Source organism: Myotis nattereri (assembly GCF_964212035.1).
Source record: "Myotis nattereri genome assembly, chromosome: 9".
Classification (NCBI taxonomy): Eukaryota; Metazoa; Chordata; class Mammalia; order Chiroptera; family Vespertilionidae; genus Myotis; species Myotis nattereri.
In genome coordinates, this window is record NC_138084.1 from 5,649,792 (window position 1) to 5,666,094 (window position 16,303).

Below are 16,303 nucleotides of genomic sequence, written 5' to 3' on the forward strand. Positions count from 1 at the left end.
TAGCCCGTCATTTTTCCTGGCCCAGTCCTCTTCTCTGTCTGTTAGAAACCTCACATCTTCCCTGGACCCGACACCCTATTTTTTTTCACTGTTCCCAGCTATTTCTTTGTTGGAGGCAGCCAGTGAAATGGAGCATGCTAGAGATATGAAGGGTGTGGGTGTGTGGGGGAAATGAGACCATTTCACTTGAGTTTCCTGGCTCTACACACACCCACACACACACACCCACACACGTTGAACTGACTGGTCAGGACAGGGAGAGGTGGAAGCTGGGCAGGTAAGCGGTACCTGCCCATTTCTCCCTCAGACGCACAGGCCAGTGGTGGGGGTTAGGGGATGCAGGAGGCAGGAGGCAGGGTGGGTCCTCCAGGAGGCTGGTGGGGATGAGGGAAGAAAAGATCCTGAGTTTATTTTGGAGACTGAAAAAGACGTAAATAATGTCTCTGGAAAGACTGCTCCACTTGCCCTCCCCTCCCCAGTTATTTATCGAACGCCAGGCCCCTGCTCACGTTCTTGGGGATAGAGGTGGGTAGAAGGGGCAAGAAAGACTTCAAAACAAAAGGTGGGAGGTTTGCATGTATTATTATGAGGGCTCCAAGGAAGCAACGGAAAACGGGAGAGGGCTTAGCGGAGACGACATTTGAGCCGGCCTGGAAGACGGGAAAAGGGGCTTAAAGTGTGGCCCTCCCCCCGGGTCCGCAGCTGGAGCTCAGCCCGGGCGGGGCCGCTCCTCTCCCGGCTCCGATCCCCTTTCAGCGCATTCATTCCCACCTGGGCCGGGGTGGGCGGGCAGACAATCAGACGCGGTTTTATCGCAGGCATCGGCTGCAACCTTCTGCTTTTGGCGCCCGCAACGCGCGGCGGCCGGGGAATTAGTCTTTCGGAACTCCCGGAAACGTAAGCGCCCGGGCCTCTCACAATGGCTCCGGGAGTCGGAAGGCTACGGTCTGCGCTCGGGACTGCCAGGCGCTGAAAGCAAGCCCTCCGGGAGGGACCCGCTGTCCCCGCAGCCCCGCCCCTGCGCGCGTCCCCAGTGTTCCCGGTGCAGTGGCCGGGTATCGTACTACAACTCCCAGAAGGCTTCGCGACCAAGGGAGAACGACAGGGGGTGGGCCTCTATCCGAGTAGCCTGCCAACCCGGGAGGGACGTGGCGTACCGCGCTGCCGGAAGTTCCGGGCAGTGGGCCCCGAGTCTGGCGCGAGCTTCCGTATTGGTCGCGCGCCTTGCTGCTGCTGCTAAGATGGCGGCCGAACATCCCGAGCCTCCCAAAGGAGAGTTGCAGCTGCCGCCGCCGCCACCTCCTGGTCACTATGGCGCCTGGGCTGTCCAGGAGCTTCAGGCCAAATTGGCAGAGATCGGAGCTCCGATCCAAGGTAAGGAGAACTGGAGATCAAGAGCCAGCCGCGTAGGCCTGCGGGGAAGCGGAGCCTGGTTACCCCGGAGATCGGGGGGCGGAGGCGGGCCGCTGGGGCCTGACTTGGGCGGGCGGGCCTGACTCGGGCTCGGCGTGACTTACCGGATGATCCTCTGCTTTGCACAGCTGGGAGTCGCGAGGAGCTAGTGGAACGGCTGCAGAGCTACACCCGCCAGGTAAGTGTTGGCGGCGGGAAGAGGCCTATCATGACCTCTCAACTCGGTCTTGGTTCTTTGTGTTCCTCGGCACAGCTAGCGGGGCTTTCCCTTTTTGCGTGTTGTTGTCTTTACCTGCAATCGTGTAACCGTTTCTATACACCTGGTCTCCCCAGTGCCCCGCCGAGCGCCAGCAGACAGGCCTGGGTAAATGTTGTTGCATGGATAGGAGTGAACATCCCTTAGTGCAGCGGTTCTCAACCTGTGGGTCGCGACCCCTTTGGCGATGGAACGACCCTTTCACAGGGGTCGCCTAAGACCATCCTGCATATCAGATATTTACATTACGATTCATCACTGTAGCAACATTACAGTTATGAAGTAGCAATGAAAATTTATGGTTGGGTCACAACATGAGGAACTGTAATTAAAGGGCCAGAAGGTTGAGAACCATTGCTAGTGGAACAGCTGCTCTTGGACTGACCTAGAGCCCTTTCTCTTTTGCAGACTGGTATTGTACTGAATCGGCCGGTTCTGAGAGGTGAAGATGGGGACAAAGCAGCTCCGCCTCCCATGTCGGCACAGGTGAGATGGTGGTTCCACTTTTTAAGGTCCCTTTCGCTTAGAAAGGTCCTTCTCACATGCAGTGTAGGTGGGATGCAACGAGGAGACTGGGCAGGGAGGTGCTGCAGTGACAGAATTAGCTCTTCAGTCCCTCCTTGGTCCTGATCCTTGCATCCTTCCCCAGGGTCTGCTCCTCCAAATTCTACTTATTTAAGATTTAGCGCAAATATTTGGAAGCCTGACTTGATTTACCCCCACCCGCTCCAAACCAGCTGGAAGTAATCGCTGTCTTCTTTGTCCTCCGGGGCATAGTTCCTGTATTCTTTGAGACATTAGGGGTCACTCCTTGATGTGATTTCGTACCCTCTGTGTTTACTGAGCCATTGGGAGACACTGGCTCCCGTTTACCTCAGTTCTCTCACCTTCCATGTTCTTTCTGATCCAGGATTTTACTTTCTCTAGAGCAGTGGCTCTGACCTGGGATCCATTGATTTCTGTGTGTGGGGTGAGGAGTCCTTAGAAGGCCTTTAGCGGTGTCCCTGAATCTCCTGAAATTGCATGCAAAATCTGTGTTTATGCTAGGCTGGTGTGGCTCAGTGGTTGAGAGTCAACCTATAAACCAGGAGGTCAGGGTTCATTTCCAGGTCAGGGCACATGAGTGGCTTGATCCCCAGTAGGGAGAGCGTAGGAGGCAGTCAGTCAATGATTCTCATCATTGATGTTTCTCTCTCTCTCCCTCTCCCTTCCTTTCTGAAACCAATAAAAATCTATTTTTTAAAATGTGTGTTCATGATATTTTTCTGAGGAGAAAATCGATAGCTCTCATTGGTTGGTGCCCCAAAGCTAACATCTTTTCTTGGTGTTGCTATAGAGCAGTGATGGCGAACCTATGACACGCGTGTCAGAGGTGACACGCGAACTCATTTTTGTGGTTGGTTTTTCTTTGTTAAATGGCATTTAAATATATAAAATAAATATCAGAAATGTAAGTCTTTGTTTTACTATGGTTGCAAATATAAAAAAATTTCTCTATGTGACATGGCACCAGAGTTAAGTTAGGGTTTTTCGAAATGCTGACAGGCCGAGCTCAAAAGGTTCTCCATCACTGCTGTAGAGTATTGTCTTGAATTTAAGAACTGTGTGTCATTTGACTTTGAATCCCAGCACTTGCCAGATAGTAGATCCCCAGCAAATGTCTGCAGTAGATAAATGCTTCCTAGATTATGATCATATATTTTTTTCCACAGCTCACTGGGATTCCGATGCCACCGCCACCCATGGGCCTCCCCCCTCTGCAGCCTCCTCCACCACCTCCACCACCTCCACCAGGCCTTGGGCTTGGTTTTCCTATGGCCGTTGGACCCCGCCCACCAAACTTGGGGCCCCCACCTCCTCTCCGTGTGGGTGAGCCTGTGGCATTGTCAGAGGAGGAGCGGCTGAAGCTGGCGCAGCAGCAGGCAGCGTTGTTGATGCAGCAAGAGGAGCGCGCCAAGCAGGTGAGGAGGGCATCTGGCAGACTGGGCCTGGGTCTTGAAGGGGGAGTGGAGCCTCAGAGAGAGATGGATTCTGGGGCCAAGCCTTCTGGGAAGGTCTGGACCAAAGACTGGCACTTAGGGTCTAGGCCGGAAGCGGACCTCAGGGAGCAGAGTTGTGACAGACTGACCTGTGGGGTCTCGGTGCAGCATGAGCTTGTTTTCTCTTTTTAGCAGGGAGATCATTCACTGAAGGAACATGAGCTCTTGGAGCAACAGAAGCGGGTAATGCCCCTCATTTTAATTTTTGACCCCATGTTCCAACTCCTTGGCTATCACTTCTAGTGCTTTGTGTCCAAAACAAGATGCACCATTCAACATTACCTTATCCTCAACTAAATTTCAGTATTTCCCAAATAATTTCATCTTTCTGATACCTGAGGGGTTGCTAAACCGTGGACTGCAGTCTGTTTTTTGTATGGCCTGCAAGCTAAGAATTGTTTTTATATTTTTAGAGGATTGTTAAAAAATAAAAAAATAAAACCCAAGAGTAGACAAAGGAGTCCGTACAGTGGCCCAGTATTTACTCTAGGCCCATTACAGAAACGTTCGCTGATCCCTTCTAGTCTCACATGATGTCGTTTTAGGTGCCATGGAGGGGACTCTGGCTAACGTAGTCACATGTATCAGACTGACTGCGGTGGCTGGGGAACGGCACATACGACTTGGCCCCACAGGTGCATTGTGTCAGTTACTAATAGCTTACTCGGAGAATTAGAAAATAGGCATTAACTGCACCAGGCACGGAAGTATTTATGAAGAACTGTCTTTGCCCAGATTGTGCTAGATCTTGAGGGGTAGATATAAGAAGAGAATTCACTGTTTCTTAGAGATAAATAATCTTTTGGGAAGAAAACTCTTGTTAAAAATAGAAGTCAGTGTTAAGCTAAATAGTAAATTCTCTGCTAGGAATTTGGGCTTTTTCTCAGCATTATTTCCAGGGGTTTTGTATTGTGGTGAGAGGGGCTCCTCCGTGTGGATTGGTATCCTGGAAGTGGGGTGGGGGGGATGTGGGGCTGTCAGAACTCCAGTGGTACCTGTGTGTTCTCCTTGGTCCTGCTACCTGGCTGAAAGAATGCATTTGCCAGGAGCTGCCCGCCCAGTGGATTTCCAAGTTGTGTCTCCACTTCCGCTTCCCTCTTGTAGGCAGCTGTGTTACTGGAGCAAGAACGGCAGCAGGAGATTGCCAAGATGGGCAGCCCAGTCCCTCGGCCCCCACAAGACATGGGCCAAATTGGTGTTCGCACTCCTCTGGGTCCTCGAGGTAAGACCTCAGAAATGGAAGGAAAGGGAAAGGAAGGTGATGAAAATTTATTTACGTATATATCACATTTAAAAACGATGTGTCAAAAGTGAATTCTCATTAACTGAATACACCCATACAACCAGCACCCCAAAAGCCCTCCTGGCTCTCTTCCAGCCACCCTCTCCCCCTAAGGGTAACCATCACTCTAATTTTTAGCACACAAGGCAGGTAGTTTTTAAAATGAGTGTTTCTCTCTTTTTTTGTTGTTGTCTCTTCTCACATTGGATTTTTGGATTTCTTTCTTAGTTGCTGCTCCAGTGGGCCCCACTCCTACTGTTTTGCCCATGGGGGCCCCGGTTCCCCGGCCTCGTGGTCCCCCACCACCCCCTGGAGATGAGAACAGAGAGGTGAGATTGCTGATTTCTTCCTAGATAGAGGAGAGTGTGGTTTAGAAGGGGACTATTTCTGGATTTTTAGAAAAGGAGTCTGAGAGAAGATGGGAGGACTTCTTGGGGTCGGGGTGAGGGTGAGGGGCTTAGGCAGGGCAGGAAGACGTTTCTGGGGCAGGGTTCTGTGCTCCACTCTGCGGGATGCTGAGGGATGGTTGAGTCTAGTTCAGCCGTGGGCAAACTACGTCTATGGGCCGGATCCGGCCCGTTTGAAATGAATAAAACTAAAAAAAAAAAAAGACCGTACCCTTTTATGTAATGATGTTTACTTTGAATTTCTATTAGTTCACACAAACACTCCATCCGTGCTTTTGTTCCGGCCCTCCGGTCCAGTTTAAGAACCCATTGTGGCCCTCGAGTCAAAAAGTTTGCCCACCCCTGGCCTAGTTGGTGGTGTCCGCTCCCTGCTGTTTATGTCCTGTGGCAGTAGCTTTTCTAGTAGAAGTGGAAATCGTTGGGAAAGGGGCACTGAGATGACCGCCCTCTGCCTGGCTTGTCTCTGGCAGATGGACGACCCCTCTGTGGGCCCCAAGATCCCCCAGGCTTTGGAAAAGATCCTGCAGCTGAAAGAGAGCCGCCAGGAGGAGATGAACTCTCAGCAGGGTGAGTGCACTGTCGCCCTGAGGGCTGCAAGCACAGAACCTGCAGTGGCTGCTGCCGAGGAGGGTTTGAGGGAGAAACTGGCTCTTGGGAAAGGGGTTACAGTGAGCAGGTAGCAGGGCAGCGGCCCCGAGAGGACACTGATGGCCACCTTCCTCCCCTACAGAGGAAGAGGAAATGGAAACAGACACACGCTCATCCCTGGGCCCGTCAGCATCAGAGACTGAGGAGGACTCAGTGTCCGTATCCAAAAAAGAGGTATGGGATGGGGCTGGGTCTGGAAGGAATGGCAGGAGATGGGGTTTGGGCACTAAAACAGCTCCCATTCTAAGTGTTCAGAAAGCAGTGGCTGCTGCTACAGTTTCTATCCCCTGCGTGTGGGTAGTTTCTGTTTGATTGCCGTAAGTCCTTTGAGTTCTGAGGACAGTGCATGCCTACATTTTAAAGATAAACTGAGTTTCTGAGAAGCACAGTAGTTCACCCAGAGGCACACAGCTGGGGAGGGACAGAATTTTGGAGTCTGACTTCAGAACCTTTGTTCTCAGCCTCTTAGGGAAATAGGGGGAGATTAGAGGTGGGGCAGGCATGGTGTTGGATTCCCTGACCCATTGGTTTTACTTGTGTTGGCAGAAAAACCGGAAGCGTCGGAACCGAAAGAAGAAGAAAAAGCCCCAGCGGGTACGAGGGGTGTCATCTGAGAGTTCTGGGGACCGAGAGAAAGAGCCAACCCGGTCCCGTGGCTCTGAGTCCTCAGCTGCTGATGTTGAAATTGAATATGTGACTGAAGAACCTGAAATTTATGAGCCCAACTTCATCTTCTTCAAGAGGATTTTTGAGGCTTTCAAGGTACAAGGAGCAGTCCTCTTAGGGGGCAGCTTGAGCAGGGAAGGGGCACGGAGAGGGAAAGGTGGGTTAAGGAGGCATCTTCAGGGCCGGGTTCAGAAACTAGGCAGGGGCCCAGGGCTGGAGTTTCTACATTGCCTGCCTCCTCAGCTCACCGATGATGTGAAGAAGGAGAAAGAGAAGGAGCCAGAGAAACTCGACAAACTGGAGAACTCTGCAGCCCCCAAAAAGAAGGGCTTTGAGGAGGAGCACAAGGACAGCGATGACGATAGCAGCGATGATGAACTGGTGAGGCCCACACCCTCCTGTCAGGACACAAGGACTCCAGGGAGGGACCATGGTGAACCCTGGCAGAGGAGAATCCCTTTGGCGGCTGAAGGTTTGGGGTAGGCCGGGCAGTCTGATTGACATCGAAGAGTCCTGCTCAAAAGAGATAATTGTTCTGTTCTAGGAAAAGAAGCCAGAAGCCCCTAAACTGTCCAAGAAGAAGTTGCGCCGAATGAATCGCTTCACTGTGGCTGAACTCAAGCAGGTGAGACCGAGCCGATGGAGTTTTGCTTGGGGGAGGAGCTTTGAAGGAGGCCTGGATGGGACTTTGGAGAAAGAGAAGTAAAAAGCTGCAGACCGAAGAGGTTGGGGCTTTCTTGAGGTGTGCTGTTGTTTTTCAGCTCGTGGCTCGGCCGGATGTTGTGGAGATGCATGATGTGACAGCACAGGACCCTAAGCTCTTGGTCCACCTCAAGGCCACTCGGAATTCCGTGCCTGTGCCACGCCACTGGTGTTTTAAGCGCAAGTACCTGCAGGGCAAACGAGGCATTGAGAAACCCCCCTTTGAGCTGCCGGACTTCATCAAACGCACAGGCATCCAGGAGATGCGGGAGGCCCTGCAGGAGAAGGTGAGGGTCTGGCTGGGGCTCAGGTCTGCCATCGGGGAGCCACGTCCTTAATAGCAGCCGGCTTCAAACCTGGGATCTGGTTCCCAAAACCCACCTTTTTGTTAATTGTCTAATTATTCGCTCTCCACTTACAGAAGTCAGCACTGTATGTGACACAGAGCAAGAAGGGCAGTGCCCACCTCTGGTCAGAACTAGCTCTCCTGCCCCACCCAGAGACTTCTGGTTCTGAGTTGCTCCATTTTCTTCCTTGTCTCCTCGTCCCCTCTGCCTGCACTTGGCCACCTATCTTTGATCTGCACATGGTGCCTCCTTTTTCCACAGGTTGCTCTGACTTCGTAGTTCTCTGCCTCCAGTGTGAGCCTGATACATTCTGTGGCTAGAAATTCATGGTAGTTGTGTGACTTCTTAAATTTGAAATTTTTAAATACTTTGAGTAGGCAGCAGTTGCATGTCCGACAAAAATTCGGGAGGTATAAAAGTACCAGGTGAAAACTCTGCCTTCCAGTTAGACTCTAGTCTGCCAGTTTTTTCCAGGGGCAACTCATGAGATCAGTCTCTGGATGAAATAGCTTTAAAAAGTATTGATATGAGCATAACTTCATATAGTAAGTATATTTTGTTTAATGAATCTTGTAATTCTAAGGGTTTGAGCAGGAAGGATTTTGGTGACTTTTTGAATGAGATAGATGAGGTTTCACTTTAGCTCTTTTGGGAGTAGGGAGCCAGATCTGTTGAGTTGGACTTGCTAAATCCCTTTTAAGGTATGTCTTGCCATTCTCCACAGGAAGAACAGAAGACTATGAAGTCAAAAATGCGAGAGAAGGTTCGGCCTAAGATGGGGAAGATCGACATTGACTACCAGAAACTGCATGATGCCTTCTTCAAGTGGCAGACCAAGCCGAAGCTGACCATCCACGGGGACCTGTACTATGAGGTTTGGGAGTGGGGACCAGGGAGGCAACGCTGGGCCTTAGCTCTGTAACTCTTGGTTGGAAGGGCTTTTTAAAAAATATATCTTTTTACTGATTTTAGAAAGAGAGGGAGCGAGAGGGAGAGTTAGAAACATCAACATTGATTGTCTGCCTCCTGCACGCCCCCTGCTGGGGATCGAGCCTGAAACCCAGGCATGTGCCCTGACTGGGAATCAAACCACTGACCTCTTGGTGTATTGGTCTATGCTCAACCACTGAGCCACATCGGCTGGGCTGTAAGGACTTCTGAAGCCGGTACAGTGGCCTCTCCCCTCAGCCTCGGAGTTGTTCATTGTTCATTAACTCTCCTTGAATGAGATGGAATTTGAAATCTTTAAATGAGGAGGTTTTTTGGAGAGGTGCAGACCATATCTTTGAAATGATATTTACGTTGGGTGGTTTAGGGACAGGGCCAGATGCTTATAGAAAACATTTAATACTGGAGGTCAGAGAAAACTTTGTTTCTGATCCTTAAAATATTAATGACTATGATATCCTGGAATTTTTGAGGTGGAAGGATCTTGGCAATTATCCGGTCAAATGCCTTCATTTTATAGGTGAGAAAGCAGGTCCGGAATTTGCCCATGATTTCATCGTGGGTTGATAATAGGACTGGGCGTCTTGCTTTTCCTCCTCCTTCCTGGCCTTTATTCCTAAAGCTACTTTAGCTGGGAAAGAAGCAATGAGAATCAGAGTGGGAATGAGGCAGCCCTCAGTGGGGTTGTGTATCTGATGTGAATTGAAACTTCTCATCTTTGTTCTCATATCCTCTTGCCATTGAGCTCCCAGTGTGTGTCTGGTGTTCATAATACAGTATGCTCTGCTTTTTCCTCAGGGGAAGGAGTTTGAGACACGACTGAAGGAGAAGAAGCCAGGAGATCTGTCCGATGAGCTAAGGATTTCCTTGGGGATGCCAGTAGGACCAGTGAGTGACGGGCAGCAGAGAAGATGGTGGGAATTGGAGCGGAAGAGATAGGGCTGGGTAGATGGTATTTTGTTCTCTTTTTCTTGCAGAATGCTCACAAAGTTCCTCCCCCGTGGCTGATTGCCATGCAGCGATATGGACCACCCCCGTCGTACCCAAACTTGAAGATCCCTGGGCTGAACTCACCCATCCCTGAGGTGAGCACTGTCCTTTCTTTCATTCTTAGCTGCCTCTGCTGTTAACTAGAGGATGTATTTTTCTCTCTCATTCCACCATTTGTATTTTTTGTTTAAAGAAAAAAATGTTTCAAGAAAAAAAGTAATGGGTTTTGTATTTTTAAAAACCTGACATCACCCTAACTTGTTTGGCTCAGTGGATAGAGCATTGGCCCGTGAACTGAAGGGTCCCAGTTCGATTCCATCAAGGGCACGTACCTAGGTTATAGGCTCGGCCCAGCCCTGGTCGGGGCACATGCAGGAGGCAACCAATGGATGTGTCCCTCTCAGATAGATGTTTCTCTCTCTCTCTGTCTCTCCCCCTCCATTCTACTCTCTCTCTCAAAAAAAACAACAAACAAACAAAAAAAACAATGGAAAAATATCCTCAGGTGAGGATTAACAAAAATAACAACAAAAAAACTCCCAAACAAACCAAACAATCTGATATGCTCATATAAAATCATCAGAATTGAGAGTACAAAGATGAAAACAAATCACCCACAATTTCACCACTCAGAAGTACGTGGATTAACACTCGGTGAATGTGTTTCCAGGTGTCTCTCTGGTTTATATGTGGATGGAGACATACAAATAATTTTATGTCTGGAATGGCACTAAATTCATTCTTATTTTTTAAAAAAAGCATTAAAAAATTAACAGACAACAAAGTAATTGAAGTAAAAAAGAAGTAATTGTTAAGCTTCAGAAATTCTTAAGAGAAATATATTCTAAAAGCTTTCCAAAAGTTAGGAAAATCAGTAAGAAGTGGGAGTCATGTGTTTTAAAGAACACATTTCAGTTTCAGACAATATGGATTCTACCACAAATGCTGAGGTTATTCCCGTATTTTCTGACTCCCATCTCCCCATTCTATTGCTTCTACTAGTATATAATGCTTTGATAACAGTAATCTTCTCTGAAATCATAATTTCCAGAGTTCCCAAAGTGTAGACTTTTTTCTAGGGCTTCAGTGTTTCTTTAGGAGCTGAGGAGTAGAATTGACTTGCACTTACTCTCTTGCAGAGCTGTTCCTTTGGGTACCATGCTGGTGGCTGGGGCAAACCCCCAGTAGATGAAACCGGGAAACCACTCTATGGGGATGTATTTGGAACCAATGCCGCTGAATTTCAGGTACGGGCCATGGCTGGCAAGCTTGCTCTTAAGGTCATGAAGTTTAGAGATAATTTATAGTTTCATTATCATTGAACTAGGTGTTGTGAATTTTCAAAATCTGAAGAATGGCATGTATTTTTCTCAGCTGTGAGGCAAATACAAGCCCCAGAATGCAAGCTCTCTGGGCAGAGATTATCTGTTTATTCTTCTATCAGTATTAGTTTCCTTTTACAACAGCTTTAAAGATAATAGGTAGTAAACATCTGTTGAGTGATTAGTGATCTCTTTCAGACCAAGACTGAGGAAGAAGAGATTGATCGGACTCCTTGGGGGGAGCTGGAGCCATCTGATGAGGAGTCTTCAGAAGAAGAGGAAGAGGAGGAAAGTGATGAAGACAAGCCAGATGAAACAGGCTTTATTACCCCTGCAGACAGGTGGGGACGCGGAGTCTGCCTCCTGAACAAACCTGTCTATCTTTGGGGACCTGCTCTTTACTCCAAGCCCTGTTCCTCTCTTTACAGTGGCCTCATCACTCCGGGAGGATTCTCGTCAGTGCCAGCTGGAATGGAGACTCCTGAACTCATTGAGCTGAGGAAGAAGAAGATTGAGGAAGCGATGGATGGGTAAGGGAATCAGGCAGGACCGAGAAGGGAGGACTTTCTCTTTCCTTTAGTTTCTAGGCTGACTGGTTGACATTTGTCATCACCGCCCCCCCTCCTCCCCACACATACACACACTCACATACAAAATTATTGAATACCAACTCTGTGCCAGGCACTGCTCTAGATGTGGGGACTGAGCAGTGAAAAAGACAGGCAAGATAGACTCATCAGAGAACAAGATAATTTCCGATGTGAGAGGGCGGTGAAGGAGAGGAAACTGGGTAATGGGATAGAGAAGGATTGGGTGGTGGGAGGCCTTTGGGAAGGCCTCACTGAGGAGGAGGAGGAGGAGGTATTTGAGCTGAGAGTTGAATGTTAGGAAACAGCCAGTCACAGGATAATGGGGGGCAGAAGGAACTATAAGTACAAACTGTGAAGGCCCTAAGCCAGGCACAGGTTTTGCATGGTCATGCATTTTGAAGCTCTGTTATTAGGTATATAAACGTGTGGGAGTAAATCTTCTTGATGAATTGACCCCTTTTTTCATGAAATGATCTCTTGGCTCTGTTGTTTCCTTTTTCCCACTTTTTGGATTAAGTGAAGATTTTTTATGATTCCATTTATCTCCTTTTTTGACTAAGCAACTGTGTTTTATTATTTTAGTGGTTGCTTTAGGGTTTAGAATATCTGTCTTTATCACAATCTATCTTCAAGTGATATACCACTTCAGATAATATTAAGAACCTGACAAAAGTGTACTTGCATTTTTCCCTCCTAACTTTTGCACTCTTGTCACACATTTTACTTTTACATATGTTATGAATCCTACACTACATGGTTATTAGTTAAATTTATTTTAATGGTTAATTATCTTTTAGAGAGATTTAAATAACAAGAATCATATATTACTAACCTACGTAATTTCCAGTGTTCTTTCTCTTCTTTGTATATATCTGGGTTGATGTCTGGTATCCTTTACCTTCTGCGTGAAAATCTTCCTTCAGCATTTCTTGTTGTGAGTCTGCTGGTCATGAATTGTTTTTGCTCTCGCGGTCTAAAAATGTCTTCATTTGGCCTTCCTTTTTGAAAGATTTTTGCCAGGTATAGGATTCTAGATTGACAGTGTCTTTTTCTTTCAAGTACTTTAAAGATGTTGCTCGAGTGTCTTCTTTTATTGTTTCTGATGTGAAATCTATCTTCATCCTTTTCTTCCTCTGTCCATGTTACTTTTCTCTGGCTGCTTTTGATATTTTCTCGCTGTTTTGAGCAATTCGATTATACTGTGCAGTGTAGGCCAGAGTATTATGTGGTTTTCTTCGTGTTTTTTTTTTCTTGGAATTTTGTTAAGCATCTTGGATATGGATTTATAGTTTTTATTAATTTTGGGAAAATTGTGGCCATTATTTCTCCAAATATTTTTGTCTTTTCTCTCCTTTGGGAACGCCAATTATACATCTCTTTTAGATCTCTTAAAGTTGTCCCACTGCTTACTAATATTTTAACAAATATGTCTTCTCTTTGTATTTCCTTTTAGAAAATTTCTGTTTATATGTTTTTTAATATTTTTTTTCTGCAGTTTCTTTTTTTTTTTTAAATATTTTATTGATTTTTTACAGAGAGGAAGGGAGAGAGATAGAGAGTTAGAAACATTGATGAGAGAGAAGCATTGATCAGCTGCCTCCTGCACATCTCCTACTGAAGATGTGCCCGCAACCCAGGTACATGCCCTTGACCGGAATCGAACCTGGGACCTTTTAGTCCGCAGGCCGACGCTCTATCCACTGAGCCAAACCGGTTTCGGCATTTTTTTTTTTTTTTCTGCAGTTTCTAATCTGACTTGAATCACATCCAATGTAGTCTTTATCTCTAGCCACAGGATTTGGGTCTTTTTGTATTTTCTGTACCTCTTATTTAACATTTGAACATATGGAATGCAGTAATAATAACACTTTAATGTATTTACCTGCTAATGCCAAATGTGCCTGCTGTGCCAGTTCTGGGTTGATGTAAATTGATTATTTTTCTCATTAAGGATTCTATTTTTCTGCTTCTTTGCATGCCTGTTAGGTTTTGATTGGATGCTAGAATCTGTGATATGTACCTTGTTAGATACAGGATACTTTTGTATTCTTGTAAATCTTTAGCTTTGTTCAGGGATATAGTTAAAGTACTTGGAAACAGTTTGATTCTTTCAGATTTTGCTTGTCAGGTTCCCTAGGCTAGATGGAAGCATTGTTCAGTCCTCTGCACTACTGAGCACAAGACACTGCATGCTTTGCTCAGTGCCCTGTTAATCAGGTTTAGTCTGCCTAGTGGGATGAGGCACTATTCCCAGGCCTGAGTACATGGCAGGTATTGTTACCACTAATCCTTCCAGGTGGTTCTCTCCCTGGCCTGGGTAGTTTCCTCACATGCAGTACTCACCTGAGTACTTGAGGGGGGACCCTCTGTACGTCTCTTGAGTTCTCCAGTCTCTGGGCTGCTTTCTCTTCTCCAGTACACTGACCTATGATCTCTAGCTGCCGTGGTCTCCCTGCATTTTCAGCTTCATCCCTTCAGCTCATGGAGACCTCTGGTTTCTACATGGGTTACATGTTTTGTGCTCTGCAGACTCTCCATGTAGTAGGCTGGGCAATTGAAGGATTCACTTCATTTGTTGCTTGTCTCTCAGGAATCCCTGTCCCTTATTGTCCCGTGTCCACTATTGTACTGCTTCCAGATGGTATTAAGAACCTTACATCTATTTTCCCCATTTTTGGGGGTTGTTTCATGGGGGTGGATACATCTAGTCCTTATTGCTCCTTGTCAGAAAGCAGAAGTCTCGAGTTTTGCATATTTAAGAAAGAAAAAGAAAGTAGGGTACTGTGGTGAGTATAGTGAGCAGGGCTTAGTTAAGGGGCTGGATTATGAACTGTTTAGGCCAGTGGTCGGCAAACTCATTAATCAACAGAGCCAAATATCAACAGTACAACGATTGAAATTTCCTTTGAGAGCCAAATTTTTTAAACTTAAACTATATAGGTAGGTACATTATTATTAACTTCATTAGGGTACTCTTGAGGCTGAGGAAGAGCCACACTCAAGGGGCCAAAGAGCCGCATGTGGCTCGCGAGCCACAGTTTGCCGACCATGGATTTAGGCCATGGTAAAGAGTTTGGACTTTATTCAAATCACAATCAAAAGCCTCAGTGGGTTTTGATCAAAGGAAGGACAGCATCTGAATTCCATTTTAAGGCATTAGCTCTGGCTGCTGTGTGAGAATAGATTGTCACCTCTTCCGGGGGAGAAGTAGGGATGAAGCTAGGTCTGGGTTGGTATTTGTAGATTTGCTCTTGTGTTTCAAATGTAATCATTTAAATAGGTGGTGAGACTGGCTATAGATCATTTTTGCACCAGTGGAAGGGCTGGGAGTTTGAGTTCTGTATGTAAAAGCTCCAGGCACAGCGTTGGGCAGGAACTGCTGTGACCTCTTTCCTCCTGCTAGCTTCTGTATACCAGCGATCTTTTGGAAAGTTTCAGCCTCTGACGCTTAGCCCTTCGCATGTGGGAGTCTTGGTCTCTAATACCCTAAACTTGGGGGTCCCTTAACTCAGTCACTGTATTCCTTCCAGGCTGTATTCCCAGCATTGGCACCAACCCAGTTCTATCCTCTCATGGGTAGCTTGTGCATAACTTTCTCCCCTGGGTGTCTCGGAGTATCTCCAGGGTGCCGGGTGGAGGTGCTGTCGGTGTTCCTTTTGCTTCCTCTTCAGGAGGCCCTTTCATCCCTTCCATTTTGGGCTTGACCCCTTTGTACTTTGCAGAAGCGAGACACCTCAGCTGTTCACTGTGTTACCGGAGAAGAGAACGGCCACCGTTGGGGGAGCCATAATGGGATCGACCCACATCTATGACATGTCCACGGTGAGTACTTGGAGGACACTGCTTTTGGGGACTGGACAGGGGGCAGAAGGGAGGGCTTCTGAGCCTCTCTTTGGAGATGACAAAGCTCTGATCCCTCTATTTTTCCTAATACCTTTTCTAGGTTATGAGCCGTAAGGGCCCGGCCCCTGAGCTACAAGGTGTGGAAGTGGCCCTGGCACCTGAAGAGTTAGAGCTGGACCCCATGGCCATGACCCAGAAGTATGAGGAGCATGTAAGGGAGCAGCAGGCACAAGTGGAGAAGGAAGACTTCAGTGACATGGTGGCTGAGCATGCTGCCAAACAGAAGGTAGGAGCTCACACCAGAAGCCTGGGCTGGGGACTGGGACTCCTTTTTCGGTGGAGTGGCGTCCTCTAGTGGTGAGAGTGAGGGAGGACTCAGTGCCTGCTGCCCTAAGCTTCCTTGGTGCTGGAAACCTTGGAAATGCTCCGGTGGGCTGTCCTCCTCGAGGATGATGAAACAGGCACAGGGAGGGGAAGGAACTTATACAAGTCTGAGAATCCAGTTTCAGCACTTTTTCCACAGGCGTATGTGGCTGTGTCAGGCTGTCCACCCTTGTTTTGGGGATCAGTGGGTGGTTGAACCTGTTGTAACCTGTTTCTCTTTCTCTCTAGCAAAAGAAACGGAAAGCTCAGCCTCAGGACAGCCGTGGAGGCAGCAAGAAATACAAGGAGTTCAAATTTTAGGTCCCCCTCACACATCCGCCCTCCTTTAGGCCCTCTGCTTGGTTGCCTGGGCTTCACACATGGGTCCCCAAGAGCCAGCGCTCCCACATTCCCAAGGGCTTGTCATTCATGTTCTTATTTTAGACCTGTTTTGTAAATAAAGCTGTTTCCCAAGGAAAGAGATGAA

At 47.6% G+C, this 16,303-nt stretch overlaps 1 protein-coding gene across 2 annotated transcripts; it reads left to right on the plus strand.

Annotated features, from left to right (window-relative positions):
• Positions 1-255: 255 nt before the first annotated feature.
• On the plus strand, positions 256-16,303 carry SF3B2 (splicing factor 3b subunit 2). Of its 2 annotated transcripts, XM_081099665.1 has the most exons (23): positions 256-277; positions 819-1,374; positions 1,542-1,591; positions 2,078-2,155; positions 3,382-3,630; positions 3,841-3,891; positions 4,813-4,930; positions 5,219-5,319; positions 5,868-5,964; positions 6,128-6,219; positions 6,592-6,807; positions 6,955-7,092; positions 7,256-7,336; positions 7,473-7,700; positions 8,485-8,634; positions 9,507-9,596; positions 9,686-9,793; positions 10,838-10,945; positions 11,219-11,361; positions 11,449-11,550; positions 15,333-15,432; positions 15,554-15,739; positions 16,066-16,303. In XM_081099665.1, exons 2-23 carry the CDS (start codon positions 1,242-1,244, stop codon positions 16,135-16,137), a joined length of 2,691 nt encoding a protein of 896 aa, XP_080955791.1. In that variant the 5' UTR covers positions 256-277; positions 819-1,241; the 3' UTR covers positions 16,138-16,303. The 2 variants fall into 2 exon arrangements, with proteins under 2 accessions (XP_080955791.1, XP_080955792.1); XM_081099666.1 differs by lacking the exons at positions 256-277; positions 3,841-3,891 and having other exon boundaries at positions 1,196-1,374.